Here is a 23296-nt window from a genome sequence, read left to right on the forward strand (position 1 = left end):
TCATGAACATCACAAAAACACACCTGTCATTCAGGAAATTCCAAGGGATTTTGAAGCTCTGTGCCAGGAACCCTGGACAGAGACTAGACCTATTCTTTTTATTATACCAGTGTTGAACGATAGGTGCCATTCTATAACATTCTGTATAGTGTAAAGATGAATATTTGCCAACAAAATATTAACATTTTATACGTTAGTAGTTAGCAGATTACCCCAGAACCTACCTGTTTCAAAAGAAATAAGGTCTTTCAACAAAACCTTTCCAGTTGAAGGTTATGAAGGAAGAAGCAAATGGTATTTCTTGCCATTTTTTTTTTACAATAGAAGTTATATATGTCCTAAATCCAGTTTAAAATTGGACTATGACTTTATCTTCTTAAAGGATAAAGTAGTCACCCTGTCTGGCATTCTTTAATTTGAAGGTGGGAATTACATTGCTTTGTATAAAGACTTTTTACCCTGTGCCTAGGACTCCCTTTTGAGTGCCAGATTTTAACAACATCTAGCCTTTGGTATCAGTAATGGAGCTTTTACCAGTACCTCTTGGGACCATATGACTTACAGCAATCTAAAAGTGACGATATCCTTTTATTTTGAATCTTTTGTCCAGAGCCATCCAAAGCATAAGGGAACTAGTTAGTACTCTACATTCTATTCAGGGAAATTAATTTTCAGTATAAAACTCTCTAGAAACCTTTGCGAGGTTGTTTGCTTGGATAAGACCAAGAATTGGAATGACTCGTGAGCAGCTGGAGGACTTATGAGGACATGAACGTCAGCTCACCTGGTGTCTGACCATGTGTGGCTGTTCTATAAGCTTCTTACTAGAATTAGCATCAGGAATAGTCTGAAAGCGAAGCACCCAGTGTCTTCCCATAGACTAGAGATTGAGCCATGTGAAAGCTCATCTTTGCCATGTCATCATGAAAGTGAAAATTTTGAAATTAAAAGTGAAACTGAAGTTCAAGTTACAACACAGTATGGGTGTCCTTAGTATGTAGTTGTCTGGAGAGCTGAATTTTTAAGGTGGCTGGCATTGGACCTCCTTTAGTAGCAGGAATTACCTAATCTCGTTTAGATGATACTCATTTTGAACTCTATCAGGTACCCCTCTGCTTCGCTGAGCATACTCTGCCCTGCTGGCAGTAAATGAAAGTCATCATGAAGACTATAACGCCCCTGATTGCCTCCCCAAATTGAGGGAGGGGCCAGATGGACCCCCATCAGGGTGGGCCTGCTGGCCCTCACCCATGCACCAATTCATGCACTAGGCCCCTAGTATACTTACAACTTCATATTCTAAGTCTTTGATTATATGGTGCCTTCCCTGTTAGACTTGAAGGGCCATGAGCTTGTCTTCCTCATGCTCAATATTAGTGTCTTTTACTTACACGGCACCTCATAAATACTTGCTGGATGAGTAAATGCTGAACCACTAATCCATTTCCTCCCACTGCTAGCCTGGCTAACTGCTCATTCTGAGAGACTCAGCTTAGAGATCACTTCCTCTAAAGAGCCATCACTAAAACCCACCTTCCCAAACTAGCTTTAGTGCTCCTTTCTCCATGCCCTAAATCAGCGTTTTCCAACCGCTGTTCCGCGGCACACTAGTGTGCCGCGAGATGTTGCCTGGTGTGCCGTAGGTGCAGACAAGACAAGAATTTTATAATTTTTCACTATTTTGTTTACTTAATATTTCATAATAAAGTAATTATAAAATACTTTCTTTGTGTTTATTTGATTCCTATTCAAGAGTATTACTTTATATATAGTCAATATAGGCACAGAGTTAAATTTTTTAACATTTTCTAATGGTGGTGTGCCTCGTGATTTTTTTCATGAAACAAGTGTGCCTTTGCCCAAAAAAGGTTGAAAAACACTGCCCTAAATGACTGTTGGAATAGCTTTATCACTGCTTATACCATTCCATTATAACTATTGGCCTCCCCCTCTAGAATTAAGAATGGGGATTAAGTCTTATTCAGCTTTGAATTAATGTTGCCTAAAGCAGACCCTGGCACACAGTAGTTACTCCATACATGTTTATAGATTTAAAGAGTAAAAGAAGATAGGATTAAAATTTGGAATGCAGCCGAAACCGGTTTGGCTCAGTGGATAGAGTGTCGGTCTGCTGACTGAAGGGTCCCAAGTTTGATTCCGGTCAAGGGCATATACTTTGGTTGTGGGCACATCCCTGATGGGCAGTGTGCAGGAGGCAGCTGGTCGATGTTTCTCTCTCATCGACATTTCTAGCTCTCTATCCCTCTCCCTTCCTCTCTGTGGAAAATCAATAAAATATATTTTTTTAAAAAATTGGAATGCATTATGGAGATACTTGCAAAATACAGAGTTTGCTCTTTTTTCCTAGGGTTTTAATTATTTATAATAATAAAAATGTAATATGCAAATTGACCTAATGGCGGATCTGAATGACTTTATGGATAACCTTCCCGGACGACCTTCTGAATGAAGCCTGGGCTGTGAGGGCCCAGGCAGCTGGAGCTGCAAAGGCCTACTCTTGCATGAACTTTGTGGATTGGGCCTCTAGTATAAATGATAAAGAGCAAAAATGAATGAAAAAATACCCCGACCAGTAAGATATATACAGTGATTTAAAAATATATACATTGCCATTTCTTGTTTGTAACACATTCAGGTAGTTCAGTCCACAACCTGCCATATGCCAAATAACACACAAAGTTGGGAATACAGGAGTACAAAATTTACTATTTTGCTTTTTTGTCAGGTAAAACTCAATTGTCAGAATAATATGAAATCACTGTTCTTCTGCTTCATGTGGGCTAAGAACCATATAGAACACCAGCCTGACAAAAATGTATTTGATTGTAACTTGAAATGTCCCGTTTATCTTTCTCTGCTTCTTTAATATCACTGCTCTAGATTGCTCTACTATTCCTAATATGTAAGAGTTAACATAAAATCTGTATGATTGTGCATTTATAATTTATGTTGCTTGGTAATCCTATTCAATGTGTTTTTATCTGTTTCTCTATGTGGATTAAGAGCAATGCTTTGAATAAATTAGTCACCTGACTATTGGTTAATTAAAGGGAAAGTAGTCTTGATTTAAGTAAAAATCTGTAATAATCAATATTTTTCTTTTCTACATTTCATCCCATTTCACTGCTAGTAAGTTATGAATGTGTTAATTGTACAGTAATAAATGTTTGGAATGATTCTTGTGGTGACTCTTGACAAAACATGTGAATGGAGCACTCTTTTTTTTTTTTTTTTTTTTGAGGAAAAAAACGTAGTGTACTTAGCATCCTTGACTACCTCTGTAATTCATCACAAATGTTTCTGACCCCCAGCTACATCAGTACTTATCAGATAATGTTTGTCTTCCCTAGGGTTGTGTAAGCCAAGGAAATAGGACATCTGTTTTGAATAATTTGACCTTAAATCACATTTTTTAAGAAAAGCCACATGAGTGTTTTTATGTCATCTTATTGCATTAGGAAACAACAGGAATAAACAATATCCTCTGGGCTTCTGAAAGATCCAGAGGTTGATCTAATTGTTTATACGATATTAAATGGCTCATTTTAAATTCATCTTTCTCCGTGAACCTTGGTAGTTGTGAAAGAAATAGATGTATTCGTATCTCTTTATCTTGTACTTTGTCACTAACAATTTTGTTTACTAAAGAAATAAACAATAAAACTTCTTTCAGCTCCACACTGTGGCCTAAGCATGGTGGCTTTTCATTTTTATTTTTAAGTAAGAGACTTGAGAATAAAGTCTCATGGGACTTGAGAATAAAGTCATTTTTTAAGAGTTGTAATTCAAAGCTGAAGATGACCCTAACAGCTTCTAGTGCATTTTTTGTTCCTCTCTTTTTAATTTGTTAGAGAGCATATGACACAAATATATGGTTACATGCCTTTGTGATATGCTATAAAATCCTGATTATGTGTTGGGTTAAAATATTAACCCTCAAATGAGACTGACTGGATTTAAATCTTAGTTTTCTATGTGACTTTGGGGAAGATTTTTAACTCTTCTATGAAATGATGATAATACTTTCTCAATGGGTTATTGAGGGGGTCAAATGAAAGACTAGATATGCAGTGTTTAATAGAGAGTGGTTCATAGCAAATCTACACTAATAAAAGAGAAAGATGCAAATTGACCATACCACCAGTCAATCAAGAGATTGTCTTTTTGTTTTGTTAATGGTTTTCTTTGTTATGAAAAATCTTTTTAGGTTGATGGAGTTCCATTTGTTTATTTTTTCTTTCTTTCCTTTGCCCAAGGACACATATCCAAAAAATATTGCTAAGCACACATTCATGATAAGAACTCTCAGCAAAGTGAAATTAGTGGGAAGATACCTCAACATAATAAGCCTATGTACATCATACTCAATGGTAAAAAGCTAAACATGTTTTCATTAAGATCAGGAACAAGACAAGGGTATTCACTTTCACCACTTCTGTTCAACATAGAATTGGAAGTCCTAGCCACAACAGTCAGTAGGATACAAACTTAATAATCAGATTAGTTGAATTTTTATGTCATCTAGAGGCCTGTGCACAAAATTTGTGCAAGGGCTTGGCCTCCTCCTCTGCGGCAGCTTCCTCTGCCTCTGCTCCTGCCTGCCACTGCAGCCCCTGCTGCTGGGCTTGGTCAGGAAGGTTGTCTGGACTAATTAGCATATTATGCTTTTATTATTGTAGATAATTATTAAAAAGAGAAATTAAGAAAAAAAACTTTTTAACTTTTGATAATTCAGTCTTTCTGCATTTTGACCCAGCAGTGCAATCTCTGTGTGGCTCTAGCCTCTGACCCCAGCCAGGCTAATGAAACATCTTAAGGAAGATTTTTGGTTTCCTCTTAGAAGATGGGGAGCTCAAACAGGGTTGTTAACAAACCCTTGGAGTTTTCTGGAGAACTATGTTATTGTGTGTGACAAAGCACCACTATTATGCTTTTGCTAAGCTGAAAATGTAAATGATGCACTATTAAAATATTTGTTTGTTTTTTATTTATATAGAAGCTAGTTGCTTCATTTTTTTTTTCTTAAAGAAAGACATAGTTTAGCTGATGGACTATCACCTGTTATATATGTGAAAAAGAAATCATTTCTCAATTGACAATAATTTAGGGAAGGGGGGAGTAGAAAGCTATATTGTGATGACTTGTGTCATTCTGAGATTTGGAACAAAAACAAACTAGTTTCTAAAGATGTCAAGCAATAAAAAGCCTGTCAGGGGAAATGAGTCAGTATCTTAAGAACTTTCTAAACAGTCTACCTGTCACTTCTCCATTGCTGGATATATTCATTAGCATCATCAGATGTGAAACAGGGAAGATGAAACCTGGTTAAAAGGTTGTGTTTGCTCTTCTTTGTTTTTTTTTTTTGTTTTGTTTTGTTTTGTTTTTTGTTGTTTGTTTTTTTTAATGAAGAAATCATAGAACAGACAGTATTTTCTAGCTAAGTCACTGAAGCAGTTTCTCTAGATGACACACTATAATATAGTCAGTTTTCATTAAAGCTTTACTTTTCTTATGAGAAGAGAGCACATTACTTTTCTCAATGGAGCAAACCCCCTGGGGGTTTCTTCCATTTTCAATGAGCCTCTTCAACATAATACCTGTGTCAGGAAACTCTTTTTTTTTTTTTTTTTTTTTAAGAGTTGTTAGTTGATAGTTCTAAATTCACAAAATTGGCAGGCACTCCAGATTGTAGTTATATATATATATAAGCGTTACTAAATTTAATGGGTCTGATTTGCTAATTTGAGATTGTTTTTTTTCCTAACTATGCTGAATACAGAATAGTGTATGATATACATCTAATCTGTGAGGTTCTTGCTGGAGGAATTGATCCAAGTTTTACAGTTTGTGGTTCTCAAAATACCCAGCACATAGGGGCGCTCAGATGAGCCCTGTCATGGCTAAACATGACTACTTAAGATGAATGAATCTATTGGTTCAGCTCAGTATTTTATGAATAATTAACAATACCCATTCAGTTATCATGTGAATCACTAAACTGACAATGGCTATTTAATATGAATGTTTTAATGCGAGTGTTTTATGAACATTTAGGCATATGAATTATGCCTATTATTACTTGTATAGCACTTAGATGGATGTGGAATGCCCTCAGGGGGAAACAGAGCACATGTACCAACTAGTATGACTTGTAAGAAGTCCTCATCCGATGAGCCCATCAGTGCTCTCCCAGTGAGAGCAGCAACTGGACTCTAAGAGGGAAGAGGCCGTGCAGTTGCATAGAGAGTCTCACTTGGGCTTCCTGGTGATGTGGTGTTAATTCTTTGCTCTCCTCCTGTATTTCCATGAGGATATTAGGAACATGGCAAAAATTGGTGCAAAAAACAAATGGTCTTGCCCAGGAATTGTTGAGAAAGGACAAGAAAGGCAAGAAGATGGAGGGTAAAATAAAAAGGGAGGATAGGACATTTGGGTGAAGGGAATTTTTTTTTTATTAGAGTTTTCTTCTCTGGTAGTTGCAAAGTACGTATCTGTACGAGGGTGAAATGTTTGAAAGGGCATAGGAGAGGCAGTAGCTTCAGAAGGATGTGTGACATCTGGTCTACAGAACATAAGTGTGGCTGTGGGGACAGCCTCTCCTCAGGCTGCAGTGGGTGCTAATAAGTATTTTTAAAGCGATAGTGGCTGCTCCCTGCAGAGGCTTTGTTCCCTTTGAGCTTTGCTCCCAGAGTTCATTTATTTCTCCACAGGTTTCATCTTCCCTGTTTCACATCAGAAAATATATATATTTTTAGGACCATTGTTAGTACTGGCTGAGGGAGCAGGAGGAGGGATGTCACATGGCATCTTGATAGCTGAGGGATGAGATCAATTTGAAATTGCAAATTAAAAATGAAAAGCCTTCTTACTAAGGAGGCAGAGCCCACTTTAGATGTTGTTGGTTTTGGTTGCTGGGGAGGAGTTGCAGTCTGGCCTTAAAGCACTCAGGCTGTGAAATCAATTGTGGGTTGCACCCAGCATTTATTTACTTATTTATGTTGCAAAATGAAATATAGTAGAATAGGAGATGTGAATATAATACACAGGCACATGGTAAGAAACATAGTGACACATTTTTTAAAATATATTTTATTGTTTTTTTTACAGAGAGGAAGGAAAAGGGATAGAGAGCTAGAAACATTGATGAGAGAGAAACATCAATCAGCTGCCACTTGCACGCCTCCTATTGGGGATGTGCCTACAACCAAGGTATATGCTCTTGACCTGAATCGAACCTGGGACCTTTCAGTCTGCAGGCCAACACTCTATCCACTGAGCCAAACCAGTTAGGGCATGACACATTTTTTTTTTCATAAAAATTTTTGTCTGAATATGTGTCCATTTGTATAAGTGTTATGTATGCACACGTAGCATCACACATGTATATTGGGTTGCAATGTGCAATATATTTTGTATTATGAGTAATAGAATGTTTGAAATATAATTGGTTGTAGAGCTTTGCCTTTGGAGTTAAATATAAAAAAATTAAATTCCTCTTTCCCTATCAGACATGGGAACCCTTTGGTGAGGTAATTATTCTCTGTGTTTCCTCAGGTCATTCTTGTTGGGGAGAATTAACGAGATGGAGCTTATGGAGCACCTCGCCTAGGCACTGGGTGGCATACTTTACTTTGTTGCATTTTCCCCTTTTCCTTAAGACCAGCCACGAATACTGTGATCCCGGTGCCCTGGCCCACTGAGCTCTCTTCCTTTGCTCCTTGCCTAGAAGCCAGTTCTTTCCTGAATCGAGTCTCAGTGCAGTCTTTACACTTACCAAGACTGTGATTGCCTCTTCCCTGTGTGTCTACCTGCTTCCGACACTTCATCTCCACCACTTCTTATCATAGGCAAGGAGCTTGCTTGACTTTATAACCATTATCACTGGGTTATTAAACTAGAGAAAATTTTTTCATTCCTTTTTTTTTCAATTAGCATATATCAGTGTTCTTCTTCCACTGTTGAGAAAAATACATAGATTGGGTACCAAGAGTGCCATACCCCTATAACTTCAAGGCTGTGCCCCTCAGCGTGCTCTTGAGATGAGAGCTGGACCGCACATTGTTCCTGGTCCATGGGCAGTACAGAAATTGAGAGAAAGTCTTTAGAAATTTTTAGAGGAATTTGGCAGATTAATCTTATGTTTATTTAATAACAAACTTGTGCTTGCATGTTGCATGTCTTTTTATTTTATTTTTCTAAAAAAAATCCATGTTTATTATGCTTTACATAAACTTGGTCTGAAATGCATTATTAATTTTAAAACTGCTCCTTTATCATAGATTGTTTGAGCAGCACTGCTCTAGATACCTTCATTGTTATAAGTGGAGTATCTAAGTAGGTGAGAGGAAGCCCACAGGCCATGTAAACTAGAGTCAGGATATGTGCTAACACAAATGGGACTTGTAAACTTTTTATGGCTTTTGGACCTTAAGTTCATAAATGTGAAGGCATGGTCATTGAGGATAAAAAATGAAGATGAAACAGCCAAAGGGAGTGAAAGACTAAGGATCTGTGCACTTTTATTAAAACTAAGAGGCTTAAAAGGTGAATTTTATAATGGCTTTCAAGTTTATAAATGCCTTTTCTCTGTCAGCCAAAGTATTCGATAACACCTATCATTCTCTCTTCCTGATGGCTGACTGAAAATGCTCCCTTTTTTGTTGTGTGCACAAAGTTTCTCAAATATAGCAAGATAATTCAGCCAGTTTTCCTCAGCCTTTAAAAATCTAGAGTCTTTACCATACCAATGCAAATGTTAATGATGGTGTAGAAGGGAATAGCTAATTATACGTAGTTATTGCTGCTGTAGTAAACAATGATGGAAGATAGCCTTATCAAAAGCATTTGCCAGTGGATATGATTAAGCTAAATTTAATTTACCCAAAGTCTCAAGAATGCAAACACTGCATGTTCTCATAACAGTGTTTTCCTTTTCAAAAACATGAAAATAATTATTCTTAACGGACCTTCAAAGTCTGCATGGAAAGACTGTTCCTTTTGAAGCCCACTCCATTATGAGGAACTTTTTTCATTTGCCTGCAGTGTTAAATTCTCTACTTCCAAACTAGGATTTAAGAGTGTTTTGTTATCTAAACACAAACAGAACTTCTGTGCTAATTTGAATTCTGATTTCTTTTATTTGCCCAGTTGGAGTGTTTTTTTGTAGGGGAAAAAAGTTGAGGTAAGGAAATGCTTACCAAGGGAGACCCAATTACTCCTTAAGAATTCATTTCCTCAAGTCAAAACACTGAAGTAGAAGGTGAAAATTAAACCTTCAGCCATATAGGGATATTTAAGAAAAATCACCCTCTTAGTCTACAATTGAATATAAATGTTTTGAATTTTTTAAATATCTGGTTGGTGAGTTGACTTTTCTTTCATATCATATAGGTGACACATTCAAACAATGAAAAGGCATCTCGTTCTTCCCATTTCCCATTCTCTATGCACAATTGTGAACTTCCCCAAGGATTCTGGGTTGCTAGACTCTGCTAAACATAAATGTTCAATTTTCTTCTCTAAACTCGCCATAAGACAGTAGTATAGCACTGGCAGAAATACAGTATTGGCTGAAATGTCACCTTTTATACTTTGAAACCATGAAGTAAATTCTCATCGTCACACAGAAATAAAGCTTCCCCTTCCCAAAGCTTAAATGTAGGGGCAAGACTGAGTTCAATATTCAATTTCATTGAGTTTTGTAATGCCATTTGTAATACTAATGGTCCTCTCTCATAAAGAAAGGAAATTTAAAAATCATTGACCTGAAATAGGATAGGATCAGGAAGATTTTGATGTGGACAGGTAGAAATCTATAGAGCTAAATACTAAAGAATTGCAGAAAATTCAGAGAAGTCATGCATTTAGCGAAACTATGAGGAAACAAAATAATCATAATGCTAATCACAAACATATTTTGAGCTTATGCTACATGGCAAGCATTGTCCTAGGTGCCTTTATATGCATTAATCATTAATTATCTGGGCTGCATAGAAATACCACTTGAGAGACTCCAGAGGAAGAAAAAAGGGGGCCTCTCAGGGGAATGTCCCAGGGGATAAGTTCTCAGTAAAGAGAGACTCTTCCTCTAAAAGGCTGTGTGTGTGACATCAGAGTGATGCTCACCTGGTTTCTGGACCATGGGAGGAGAGGTCTCTTGCCTGTGACTATGGAGATAGCCCAGACAGAATTGCTTTCTGTGGACAAGAACAAGTGAAGGAAAAAGACAGTGTGGAGCAGGTGTTTTCACCAGCTCTATACATGTGTGCTTATAAAATCACACGCAGTGATAGGTCCAGTGAGGAAAATGGGGTTGAGACAGATCACTCACAGTCTATGCAGTTTTGTATCCAGAGAACCAATAAAAATAGTAACAACCCTAATCAAAACACTGGCCCATTGACTCCCATTCACTCTGGCAGTTAGAATCCCTTTGAATCCATTCTTAGCCCTATACCCGAGGGCTCCTTCTCACTAACCGGTCCTGGAAGTCATTCCCTTCTAATAGAGACCCTTGAATGCCAACTTAAAAATCAGATCCAGGGTTTTTCCACTTCATCAGCCCATGCTCTTTCCTTTTTACACTCAGGAGGGAGTAGAGTTTCTTCATCCGTTCTCATGGTTTCCCAGACAACTTAGCAGAGGAGAAAGAGGAATGGCTCTGGAAACCACTAGTCTTCTTGCCACTTCTTAGACTATGCAAAGGCACTGCTCAGGATTTTTTTTTTGTTCCTCAAAAGCTACCACATAGCCTTCTATTTAAGAGAAAAGCTTCCCCTGATCTCTCTAAAACTATAATGTCCTACAAAAAGTTCACACATGAACCAAACATACTTTGGTCTTACATGGATGTCACTCCCCTATATGCTAATCCTATGTCATCTGTAATTCAGAAGATGCCTATGACAAACAGACTGGATTCTGGCTCAAAAAAAGGGGGGGTGGAGAGAAGGAGTATGAAAATTAGAATCACTTGAGTATGTAACATAGACTGTCACCCTGGCATCAACATGAACATTTCTGTATGCTTTCAACAGCTCAGAAAGCTGAACAGAGCCTTTTGTGCTGGGATGGAGCATATTCAAGTCTTGGAGGAAAGGCTGTGTAGCTTAAAAAAAACCCACAGCAATTTAGAGAGCCCTGGTCATTTACTGAACAGAATGTTAGGAAGTTACCAAGTTTATGCCAAGCTGTGAAACGAGATTTGTATGGTTCAGCTTCACCCAAGCCATCTAAAGGAGACTTCACGGGATTTGGGAAATGTGGAAGTTTGCCATCCTTTGCATGTTGTCATGTTTGCCGCCCATGGCTGCCCAAGTTTAAATGATGGAAACATTCCAGAAAATGATGTAGGCAGTGTGGAACACTAAAGGTTTTGGTGATTTGATGATGGTCTCAAGGCCATGTCATGCCTCAGTACACATTGTAGCTACGTTGCAGGTAGCAGAGCCCCAGATGATCGAATATGAAATAAAATTTCTTATATTTTGCTAAGGGCAGAAAAGTATAGTTTTACCAAGAGCAGAAATGTACAAAAGCCTGCTTTAGATTTCTTACAGGGTTGGTCAATCCTTTGTATGTTGACGATATTTCTACCTTCTGTAGTATATAGCTAGCCCAAATCATTTCAATGGCATTTTCTTGCCACTTGTTCCCTTTCTCTGTCCCCAACTCTTTCTTAAATCACATTTCAGTTTTTCCTTATTACTGGAATATATGTTCCATAGATAACCCTTCCCTTGTGGCTTAGCTTTCACATTTACAGGTACATAACATTCATCTCTTGAAAAACTGCTCCATTTTCAAATAGCGTCTGTAATTTTCCTTCACTGTTATGAAGGGGTTTGTTTGCCTCGTATATGCTCAAGCAGCACATAGAGAAACACAGGGTTATTGGAGTGTGGCAGGATGAGTAATGGGCTGGAAACTCAGAGGCTCAAAGTTCTGGTTTTGCCACTAACTCATCCTAAAGTCTGGGTAAGGTGCTTTTTAATTTCTTTATGAGATAATTCCTATCTGAAATGGCATTAACACTAGTTCACCTCCTCTAGGGATACTGGCAGGGTAACAGCCATAAGCAAACATTTTCTAATACTTATCCTTTAATTTGTAAAGGATTAATCTACATTTGTTTTCTTATTTAGTCCTCATAATTCTCTGGGAAAGGTAGTCTTCTCATTTTTCTGTTTAGGAAGTCACAGCTCGTAGACAATATAGAAATCCCACGCTTTTTCTAGTATTGTGTGTGTATATATGTGTGGTGTATAGTAAAACATATATATGTACACAAAAATGTACATATACATAGCTCCTTGAAAATTGTGCATCACAAGAGGAGCATTTAAAAAGGAATACACATTTGGCTGGTGTTGCTCAGTGGTTGAGCATGACCTATGAACCGGGAGGTTGCAGTCCAGTTCTAGGTTGGGGCATGTGCCCAAATTGCAGGCTCAATCTCCAGTGGGGGCATGCAGGAAGCAGCCAAATGATAATTCTCTCTCATCATTGATGTTTCTGTCTTTCTTCTTCTCCCTTCCTCTCTGAAATCAATAAAAATATGTTTAACAAAATTAAAAAAGAATACACAAGGGCAATAGTCTCCTCACCCAGTAGAAATCATGAGTTCAAGCACACCTGAGTAGTATTTTACTTTTTATCTTTATACTCCCAAGTTTAGGTGTTTCTCCTCAGAGTTTAGGTGTTTCTCCTCAGAGTTTCCGTATATTTTTCTCTCTGCTAAAGAAGACTTAGAATGATCTATTTTTTCCTTTCATTTTAGAACATTTTGCTTTTACCCGTCTTTATGTGATATATAAAATTCCTGTAATTATTTTAGTTGATTTTTTTTTCTGTTAATCTTAAACCTGGGGAGGGCCCACATGGCACAGTTGATGCCGGGGTATCTGGCAAGCTTGATTCCATGTGGAAACACTTTCATGGGTGCTTTCATGCCATGAATGCAAAGATAGAAAAAGCTCATGGAGACTTCTGAAAATGACCATCCTCAAGATGGCCTTAGTATGCCCAGTCATGAAAACACCCACTATCAGGAAGTCCATTGTTATAGCAATGGGAGCGGGGTGGTGGGACTGAATTGCATGAATTTTATTACATTGACTACAAGGAACATCATAAAAGCCAATCAGGTTCTCTAACATTCCACACATCAGACCCATCTGTTCTCTTTCTCTAGGTTATGTGAGAATCTTAAAGTACATGTGATTCCCAAGTGGTGGTACCATTATATAATGTATTGTTCAATAGAGCTTTCTGAGATGATGGAAAAGTTCAATATTTCTGCTGCCCAATATGGAAGCAACTAGCCACATGTGGCTATTGAGTTCTTGAAGTGGGTGTGGTGAAGGTGACTCAGGAACTAAACTTTGAATGTTATGGAATTTTAATTAATTTTAATGTAAATAGCTACTTGTGGCTTAGTGGCTACCAGATTGACCAGCGCATGTTTGCAAATGATGCACATTTCTGTTACTTAGGAGACTCATTTCAGTGACATCAAAGGAATTTTCCATTCACTGATATTGAGAATACTTTGGGGGTGAAAAGGTATGGTAGGTGCGGAATTTCAGAGTCAAGGCATGTCAATGATGGTGGCTTTTCAGAAGTGACCAGAAAGCTGTGTTTCAGATTGTGACTCTCCTTTGATTTTTCTTTTCTCAGGTTCTTTCATGTTGGTGAACACATCTGGCAGATCCGAGGGGCAGAGAGCCCACCTCCTTTTACCGCAGCTCAAAGAAAACGATACCCACTGCATTGATTTTCACTATTTCGTGTCCAGCAAGAGTAACTCTGCTCCCGGGTTACTGAATGTCTACGTGAAGGTCAACAACGGGCCTTTGGGGAACCCGATCTGGAATATATCCGGAGAGCCGACACGCACATGGAACAGGGCAGAACTGGCCATTAGTACTTTTTGGCCTAACTTTTATCAGGTATGCTCTTAGTTTTCATTTCATGTTTTTGATGCATCCTCTAACTTCTAAAAATCTACTTTAAATCGTATCATCAGGGAATGTATAAGAAGTGATGTGATCGTTATACCAACATAAGGAAAGCTTATGCTATTTGATAGGAAGTGTATTAAAACTTTGTTTGTAATATTACCTTGAGAAAGGAGTAAAGGACACAACTCAAACTTGCTTATACATATATTAGCAGTCACCTGCAGCAGGGCAGGAAGTGCTCTCTGCAAGGATATTGTACTTTCTATATTAAGTAAGCCTTATCTGACTCAGGGAGACAGAGCACTAGATTCTAAAAGAAGCAGCCCTTCTTGCATCAGTGGCTCTCAGGGGTAAATGAGTCATTAAGAAGTGAGCCCCATGGAGAAGAGCTGGTGAGATGCAGGTCCCTGCTCCAACCTCATAAGCAATGGTAAGAAAATGCCATATGTAGGCGGAGTCTTCGTCTGGCCGGGAACTGCTGTCCTTGCTGCTGTCATTTGGGATGTTCTCCTGAGGCCACTCTGAGTTCTCATTTAATGTAACGAGGGTGGAGATCTAGGAGAAGTTAAGAAATGGCACAAAAGCAATCTTGATGTCACATCCTGACTGTGGGAGAGTTCCTGTAACCCACGTGCATCCTGACGTTGTCAAGAGCAGGAAATTAATAACATGTCATTGGGTGCTCTCTCTCCTTTGGTCCACGGCGCCTTTCCAAACAACCTGATATTTAAAAATAACTCAATTTCAAGCTACGAGGACACATTAAGAGGATTGTGATATTTTGCTTTTCTCTTAATTCCTTTGGCTCACTGAGGAGCCAAATGCATCCTGGATCCAAGATCATCTCTCATGTTTGCTCAGTAGACTCAGGGAGGGAAAAGTCGGTCATCTCCTGCCTGCTTTTCACCTGAATGGCCTGAATTCATTCCACAGGTTTGGTTTTTAATCGAGAAGATGCATCCATTCCTCTATCTTTGGATTTGATCATGGGAATAAATGGGCTATAAATGTATTACTTTATTTATTTTTGTGCCCTATACCTGTAACAATTTCTGGTATTTAATGAGTGATAAATGTTTCTTAAATGGAAATGAAGGGCTAGTGAAAGCTGTTAGTTCACATATAAATTGTTAAAATTTTTATTTGGAGTACACTTTTAAAGGTGTTAAAATTTTAGATTTAGCAATCTAGTGTTACGAATTCATTTTAAGGAAATAATGAAGAGTGGTTGCAAATAATTAACTATAAGGATATTCAGAGCTGTTTATTTGTAATAATGAAAAATCATAAATAGTATTATTTATAATAGAGATTAATTTGTGCTAGTTCAACACAAAAATTTATTTTGCAACCATTAAGAATAATATTGTAGAGAACCATTTCATGATAAATTTGAGCTTATGTTTTTAAATGGAAAAACCCTATGTAAATCAGTATATTAAATCTAGTTGTTTAAATTAGGGTTAAGGTTAGGGTCACACACACATACACACACACACACACACACACACACACACACACACACACCTTTGTATATAAGCAGGTAATATGCAAATTAGCCGGGACACCAGAAGAGGCTGTGCAAGCAGGTGGACAGGAGAGGACTGTGTGTGGTGAGGTAAGCCACGGATGGTGCAGGCCCGAAGAGAACAGGGTCTGCTAGCACTGTGCACTGGCAGTCCCGCCTCTGCACAAGAGCTGCAGAGGAAACACCTTTTCTGACCGCCCATTGGCTAGGCTTCCCATATGCCACTCTCAGTGTTCTTGGTAACTTGGGTATAAGAATCCAAAAAGGTGATCTAGAGCCAAAACCGGTTTGGCTCAGTGGATAGAGCATCAGCCTGCGGACTGAAGGGTCCTGGGTTGGATTCCAGTCAAGGGCATGTACCTTGGTTTCAGGCACATCCCCAGTAGGGGGCATGCAAGAGGCAGCTGATTGATGACTCTCTCTCATCAATGTTTCTAACTCTGTATCTTTCTCCCTTCCTCTCTGTAAAAAATCAATAATATATATTTTAAAAAATGATCTAGGTTTTTTCCACCTCAATCCTAGAGGAAAAAAACAACGGTCTACTGCTGGAGGGTCTAAGAAATGTCATATCCTGCTCAGTGGATAGAACCTTGGCCTGCCAATCGCAGATTCTGGGCTTGATTCTGGTCAAGGGCATGTACCTAGGTTGCAGGCTCCTCCCTGGATGGGGCCCAGGTCAGGGCTCATGCAGGAGGAAACCAATCAAAGTGTCCCTCTCACATTGATGTTTCTCTGTGTCTCTCCTCTCTCTTCCATGCTCTCTAAAAATCAATGGAAAAATATCCTCAGGTGTGGGAAAAGAAAGAAAGGAAGGAAGGAAAGAAGGAAGGAAGGAAAGAAGGAAGGAAGGAAGGAAGGAAGGAAGGAAGGAAGGAAGGAAGGGAGAAATGGCATATCCTATGAAAGAGACATCTTGAAAATGACTAAAGAAAGTTGTCATTTTTTTCGTAGTGAAGGGACTGGAATCCATATTGATAAAAACACCTTGGCAGCTGCCACTGCCAGCAGTGGCAGCAGCAGTGGGGTGATGGGGTGGTGCCCTCCCCTGATTAGTCCAGTAGCTTCCTGCAGAGGAATGCCAGACTGTGGCTTAGGCCTGCTCCCATGGAACATCCCCTGGGGGCTCCTGGATTGGAGAGGGTGCAGGTCAGGCTGAAGGATGCCCGTCCAGTGCACAAATTTCTTGCACCAGCCTTTAGTATATATACTAGATGGGTGGTAAGGAGTGAGGGGTCCCGGACTGCTAGAGCACCGGACTGCAAGAGGGATGTCTGGCTGCTGGCTTTGGCCCAATACCCGGGGGACCGGGCTTAAGCTGGCAGGTGGACATCTCCCAGGGGGTCGCAGACTATACTGTGAGAGGGTGCAGGCCAGGCTGAGGAACCCTCCCCCTCCCCACACACAGACACAGTGCATGAATCTTGCACTAAATATATATTCTACAATGTATGGTGAAATAAATATATTTTAAAATGGTATCTCCCCAGCTAGTGTTTTGATTTTTTCCCCCCTGTCATCTGTCATATTCTAAATTTTCCCCAATGTACATGTATTATTTTACTTATAAAACAAAAAGAGAAAAAAATCTAATTTTTCTTCCTGAGGAAAATATCATATTTAATGAATACCTTATTTTTTATAAGCATATTATTATCTGTGATATAATTCAAAAGAGATAGCCTCTGGGGAAAAATTTTATCTTTCATAGGATTAAAATGGAAGCAGGGAAATGAATTTGACTAGGCCTGGCCTCAAAATGCTTTTGTCTGGTGGACAAGGCAAAGAGCTGAGTGTCTTTAGAAACTCATTTTGGAGGAGACTGTCTAAAAGTGGAGAAGGCTTGGTTTTGTGACGTTCCCACTGCCTCCTGGAACCTGCACTGATAAGCTCTTTCTTAGGCTTCTGGTGGATAAAGGCCAATGGGACACAATTCTGGACAAGGTCAGAGGGTATGTCCTGCTCATGTGTGCCTGGTTTTCTCCCTTTTTGATGAGGGCCCTCTCTGGCTGATAGATGTCTGCCTTCCCATGCTCTGTTGTGTGCTCAGAAGGTCCTCCCTTCACATGTAGGGAGAGTTTGCCCTGGTCTCTCTCCTCTTCTTCTAAATACACTAATCTCATTATGAGGGCTCCACGTTCATGACCTCATGTAAACCTAATTACCTCCTAAGGCTCCATCTCTACCATCACATTGGAGGTGACAGCTTTTACATATAAATTTGGGGTGGGGAAGTACAGCATTCAGTTCATAACAGCCTTTAACATACTAAGTTTAGACCATCAAAATTCAAGACTTTAATTTATAAAGTCTTAGGAGTTTAGTCTTTTAAAAGGAATTATCAGCTACACTGAAAGAAAGGTAGTACTATAAATTAAACTATTATTAATTTCAATGAATTCTTCTTTTTTACTGATTTCTTTGGAATAAAATATTCTGCCTTCTAATTGTAAACCTCAGACACTCACCACCCGCCCCCCCCATCTACCTCCCCTCCTTTCCCTCTGACTTGTCTCACTTTACTGAACTGTATGTGATTTTTCATCATAAATTGGGACTGAATTCTCAGTCTAGCTTTTTTATTCACTGGAAAATTCATTAGGAATAGCTTCATACTTTGAATTTAATGGTGGATTTGTAGAGACTCTTTAATATAGTGTTGCTCAGTGTTGATGAACCTGGTAATCAACATCGCTAAAGGCCTTGGATCCACTAAAAAATACATTTGCTCATTTAATTCCTGAGGTCTCCAACTGAGCATCAGCCTTTAAAGTTTCAAAGGCATAGTTAAGGTAGTACTTCCCTTGTATTTTTGCTTTATCTGCTGGCTGGTAAACATACTGAAGTCATTAACCTAATGGTAACATAAGCTATAAGGTAAATGGTACTCTGTAGATGATACAAGAGGAATGTCAGCAGGAAACTTACAAACTCTCAGCAATATTTCCCGATTGGGATGAGGAAGACAAGCTGTATTAACAGAGGTGAAGAAGGAAAATATCTACCAAATCCTATTTCCACCCTGGCCTACTTATCCTAATAGGAAATGATCAGGATAAAGGCAGAAACTTAAGTTGTCTGTGTTCAGGCAGCAGTGCCCTGGGATGGGGCTTCCCTGCTACACACCCTGCAGTCCCTAGCCTGTGCCCTGATGCCCTTACTGAGGAGACAGGCTGTCATATCCTAATGCTCTTAGAAACATGAAACTTGGATGAGCCTGTCTGCCTTTGAATTGATTTCCTATATAGAGTTTTCTATATGAAGTTCTGCACTAGCCTGAGGAAGTGAGTCTATTTTATGTAGCTATTATATTTCTACTAGAGGCCTGGTGCATGAAAATTCATTCACTGGAGCAGGGGTCCCTCAGCCTGGCCTGCCCCCTCTCACAGTCCAGGAGCCCTCAGATGTGGGAGGTTACCCGGTGATCAGGGGAAGGTGATGCCCCCATCACACCTTTGCTGCTGCCACTGCCAGCAGAGCAAGTCTCTGCTGGCCCTGGTTACCTGAGCCTTGGGCCAGCCCTGGGCTGCTGGACAGTCACCATTCAAGATTTGCCTGCACCTTGGGCCAGCCCTGGGCAGTGGCTACTGCCAACTGCTACTTGCCTGAGTCTCAATCAGTGGGGAGTGCAGGAGGACCCCTGGCGGGGCTGGGGGGACTCTGGCAGCAGGCACGTAGAGGAGCCAGCCCTGGGGAATGGAGGATACTCTCAAAGACATGAGTTATAACTTTCAATTTGTAGGACACTACAGTCAGATTTCAGCTTTAGGAGAGGGAGGAAGAGAGAGATAAGCAGCTTGTTGGAGGAGCATGGGAGAGCTGTCAGCTAGTGGGGGTTACAGGAGGACCTGAGCCCCCGGGGGGCTTCAGGGACTCTAGTGGCAGGCACACAGAGCCTCTAGTCCTGGCCCTGCTCCCCACTGTGGGTGTCTCCATCTTGTGATGGCACGATGGTCAATTTGCATATTATCTCTTTTTATATAGGGTGCACAGGGACTCAACTCCCCTCCCAGACATCACCTCTGCACTAGTAGTTAGGCTGTTTATAGTTAGCCAAGACACACTATTGAGATCTAAAGTTTAGATTCTAAACAAATTAATGTAAAGTGAATAAATAATTATTTATTTTACTCATATAGTATTTTGCTTCCAAAACATGCATTTTACACTTTTAAAAGTAGTTTTGTTATAATGAGTTAATATTGATAAATTAACTCTTTTTAAAAATATATACCTTTGTAGATTTTTAGACAGAGAGAATGGGAGAGAGATATAGAAACATTGATGAGAGAGAAACATCAATAGGCTGCCACTTGCACGCCTCCCACTGGGGATTGAGCCAGTACCTGGGCATGTGCCCTATCCAGAAACCAAACTATCTACCATTTGGTGCATGAGTTGACACTCAACCACTGAGATATACTGTCTAAGCTGAATTAACTCTTTAGAGTAATTTCATATTGCTTGAAATTGGGCACCATCAGAGTGTACTAAAAGAACATATGTTTTGGGTCAGATAGAACTGGATTTGAATATCAGCCCTGTTTACCTCTAAACTCAGGCAACTGATATAAACTTATTTCCCTAATTATGGGACTAAATATAAAGGCTGTGCAGGGTATAAAGAGGAAAGAAAAAGCACATTTGGGACATTCTAACCTCTCAATAAATGGTGGTAGTTTATTGAGATTAAGATTTGTGGAAGACAATAAAAAGGGAATCAGCTAATAGTGGAGCACTTTAGTTCCTACTATATCACTCCTTACAAAAGACTTAGTTGTTTTTTATCTTGTACGAATCTGAGTTTTGCAGATACTCGATTGGGGGATGTTTCCAATAAAAGGAGACACAACCACCCTATGTACTTTTGATAATCATAGTAGGATGTTTTGGTCATCTTTTGTTCTTTGTAGTTTCCTCCCCAATAATATCCTCATTATGCATTTATAGAGTTTCAAAAACATTTCTTAGTGGAGTAAAGTGTTCTTGCCACAGTAGTTATTTTATGTTACTTTTCTTACTTATAGGAGAGTAGTATTCTACAGGTACAAATCCCAATGATAACCTGCACAGATTACAGCTAATTTTGGGTTAATTACTATTCATTAAAACCTGAACTGTCAACTATTTGGTGATTAACACATATTTAATTCCTTAATTAATGTTTGTCTTGATTACTGCTACTTACAACCTGCCCCTCTGTTGGGTGGCAGCAGTGGGAAGAGAGAAGTACCTGCTACCTGTTTTCATCAGGGCACCTGGGCTGCAGCACCTGCTTCCTTTGATTGAGGCATTGACTTCCTACCAGTTTGAAAATAGCGTTTTACTCTCATAAGCACCCTCTTGCTTTATTGTGCTTGTTTAAAAAAAAACAAAACACACACATACACACACACACACACACACATGCACACACACATAAACACACAAAGATTCTGCTTTGATTCCACTTCTTCCCCTCTGCTTTTCTCTGGGCCCCACCCATATACTTCTGTGGGTTCCTTACCCTGCATGCACCCAGAGAGGCTGCTGGAATCCCATACTCACTATTCTCACTATTTCTCCCTGCTTTGGAGTACAGTTTTTCTGAGTTTAGCCAGAGGCTAAATCATTAATGCAAATGATTACTCTCCAAATAGAAAAATGCTCAGGTGGCCTAGAAACCTCCTCTCCTGTGCCTCTTAATAAAGGGGCTGAGCTGGGGACAGTGGGCACCGACAGGAGGAAATGTGAGGGTAAAGTCTTGGGAGGATGACAGTCTTTTTAACCTCCCTATTAAAACAAATCCCTTAGGTACTAAGGTCCTGGGAGAAAATGAGGAGTGGATTCCAGCTGATGTCTGCTCAAAATTCTCTGTGCAGGGAGGATGGAAGGAGTTTGCCCTTTAGGGATGCTAAACCCAGATTTACCTTTATCAATCTGACATCTTCCCTGGTACAGGAGCATCTGAGATAATAGGAACGACTTGATCTTACCCATCTCTTCACATTTAGCTCTAACTTTTACTCCCCACACAGCCACCTCCATTTCTTTGCTGTGTTTGCCTCCAGCTCACTTATTTCACCAGAACTTCATGTAAAGCCCACCCTGAAAGGGAGCAGTGCCTCACAAATGTGCTGCTCAGAGCCAGTGTTTTAGATCTGAATAGGAGTTTTCCAAATCGTGGTCCACAAATAGGAGGAACGTTGAAGCATATTAGTAGACAAAATGAGAAGAAGCACTGATTTAAACAAAGTTGAACACACTCGGTATTGCAAGTCATTTCGGAGTTCGGGTATGTTTCCAAATCTCCAGGAGGGACAAATGGCAGGTACAGGTGCCCAGCTGGAGTTTTGGGCATCAATTTATGCTTTTGCAAAGCATCTCTTGAGTCTAGTGTTCCCTGGAGCACACTTGGGAAATACTGATATGTACTAATGGAAAAATAGAGCATTCCCCGACTCCATAAATTTCATGCCTTATGGCCCTTTATTCCAAGTGCAAGACAATTGAATTGCATCACTTCTTGAGGCTGACACGGGGAATTAGATGTGGCCATGAAATATAACTGGGTCTGGAGCAGGAAAGCAATTCTAAGCAGTTGCCCTGTCCTCTGCATTTTGTGCTTAAAAAAGATGAGCAGTCTGTTTTAAGAAATCAGTGGGGACAACAGGCTGTCACTTTAAGATGGACCCACAGCTGCATTTAAGAGGTGCATGGATTCACATGATGGTTTTTCATCTCCAAAGGTAATATTTTTAAATCTATATATTTTAAATTTAACCTCATCTCTAAGTTTTATTCTTAGCTTGTGCTTATTATTTAAAGATCAAGAAAAATTAGTTCTTCTGGGTTAACTTCCTTGTGGTTCTGTTATTTCTTGTGTTTTTCTTTTCTCCGCTCTGCCTTAATTTTATTCCATATTTCATTTTATACAATGCGTATTTGAGCTATGATTAGAAATGATTTGAAAAGAACATTAGGGGTTTTCAAATTTTGAAGGGAAAATAAAAAGAAAACCGAGGAAGTCATGTTTATTGGTTAAAAAAACAGATGAAGTCATTTAAGAACCACTTTAATGAACAGACATGAGAAAGCATTGGTAGTTCACTGCTCTGTGAATCTTCTCCTTTGAATGCCTATACCTTTGGGAAAGTAGTAGGTTTTTACTTTACTTTAATAACATGTCCATATAAACCAATGCTTTAATATTTTATTCCTGATTTTTTTAAGATACACTATTTGTGGTTTTGCTTTGACTCTTTATCATTATAGAAACACTTACTTTACCTTATATGTTTTTGGTGTTTATTTAACTCATTTGAAAAAGAAATGAGAGTAATGGCTTTGTAAATGGGTGTGATCCACCTTAGCTCTTTATTCAAATCAAAACCAGGAAGGATCTACTAGATTATGTATGGGCCACTTAATCTCCTTTGTTCTAAGGAACCAACAAAAGACTCCCACTAACATACTATTCATGGTGAGTATTTGGGTTGGTAAGCAAACTTCTTTGCTCACACATAGCAAAGGAAAGTAGCAGCATGGAAAGCTAATTTTGCTCTTCACTGAAGCAAGGAGGATCAGAGATGCTGCAGCTTTAGATTGCTTCCTGGTCTCCTGTTTGGCAGGTCTCTGAAGAAGAGCCTGATGTCAAACCTCTCATAGGCTGACATCCAGGATGGCTTTTCCTGAGCAATGAGAGTCCGTCCTTAACTGGTTATTTCTGTCGACTAACGAATGTACAAACCTATTGGAACGTTTTATGAGAGTTTATTTGAACCACATGTTTGAGGACATGCCTAGA

General features: G+C 39.3%; 1 protein-coding gene across 2 annotated transcripts in view; it reads left to right on the forward strand.

Moving 5' to 3' along the window:
• PTPRM (protein tyrosine phosphatase receptor type M) overlaps positions 1-23296 on the forward strand; it is a 606371-nt gene that overhangs the window by 212845 nt on the left and 370230 nt on the right. For both annotated transcript variants that reach the window (XM_084887751.1, XM_084887752.1), the window contains exon 3: positions 13699-13970. In XM_084887751.1, the coding sequence (XP_084743877.1) occupies positions 13699-13970 (272 nt within the window). The remainder of the gene's footprint in view (positions 1-13698; positions 13971-23296) is intronic.

The sequence above is a fragment of the Pipistrellus hanaki genome, assembly GCF_964339955.1.
Source record: "Pipistrellus hanaki genome assembly, chromosome: 6".
NCBI classification, from domain to species: domain Eukaryota; kingdom Metazoa; phylum Chordata; class Mammalia; order Chiroptera; family Vespertilionidae; genus Pipistrellus; species Pipistrellus hanaki.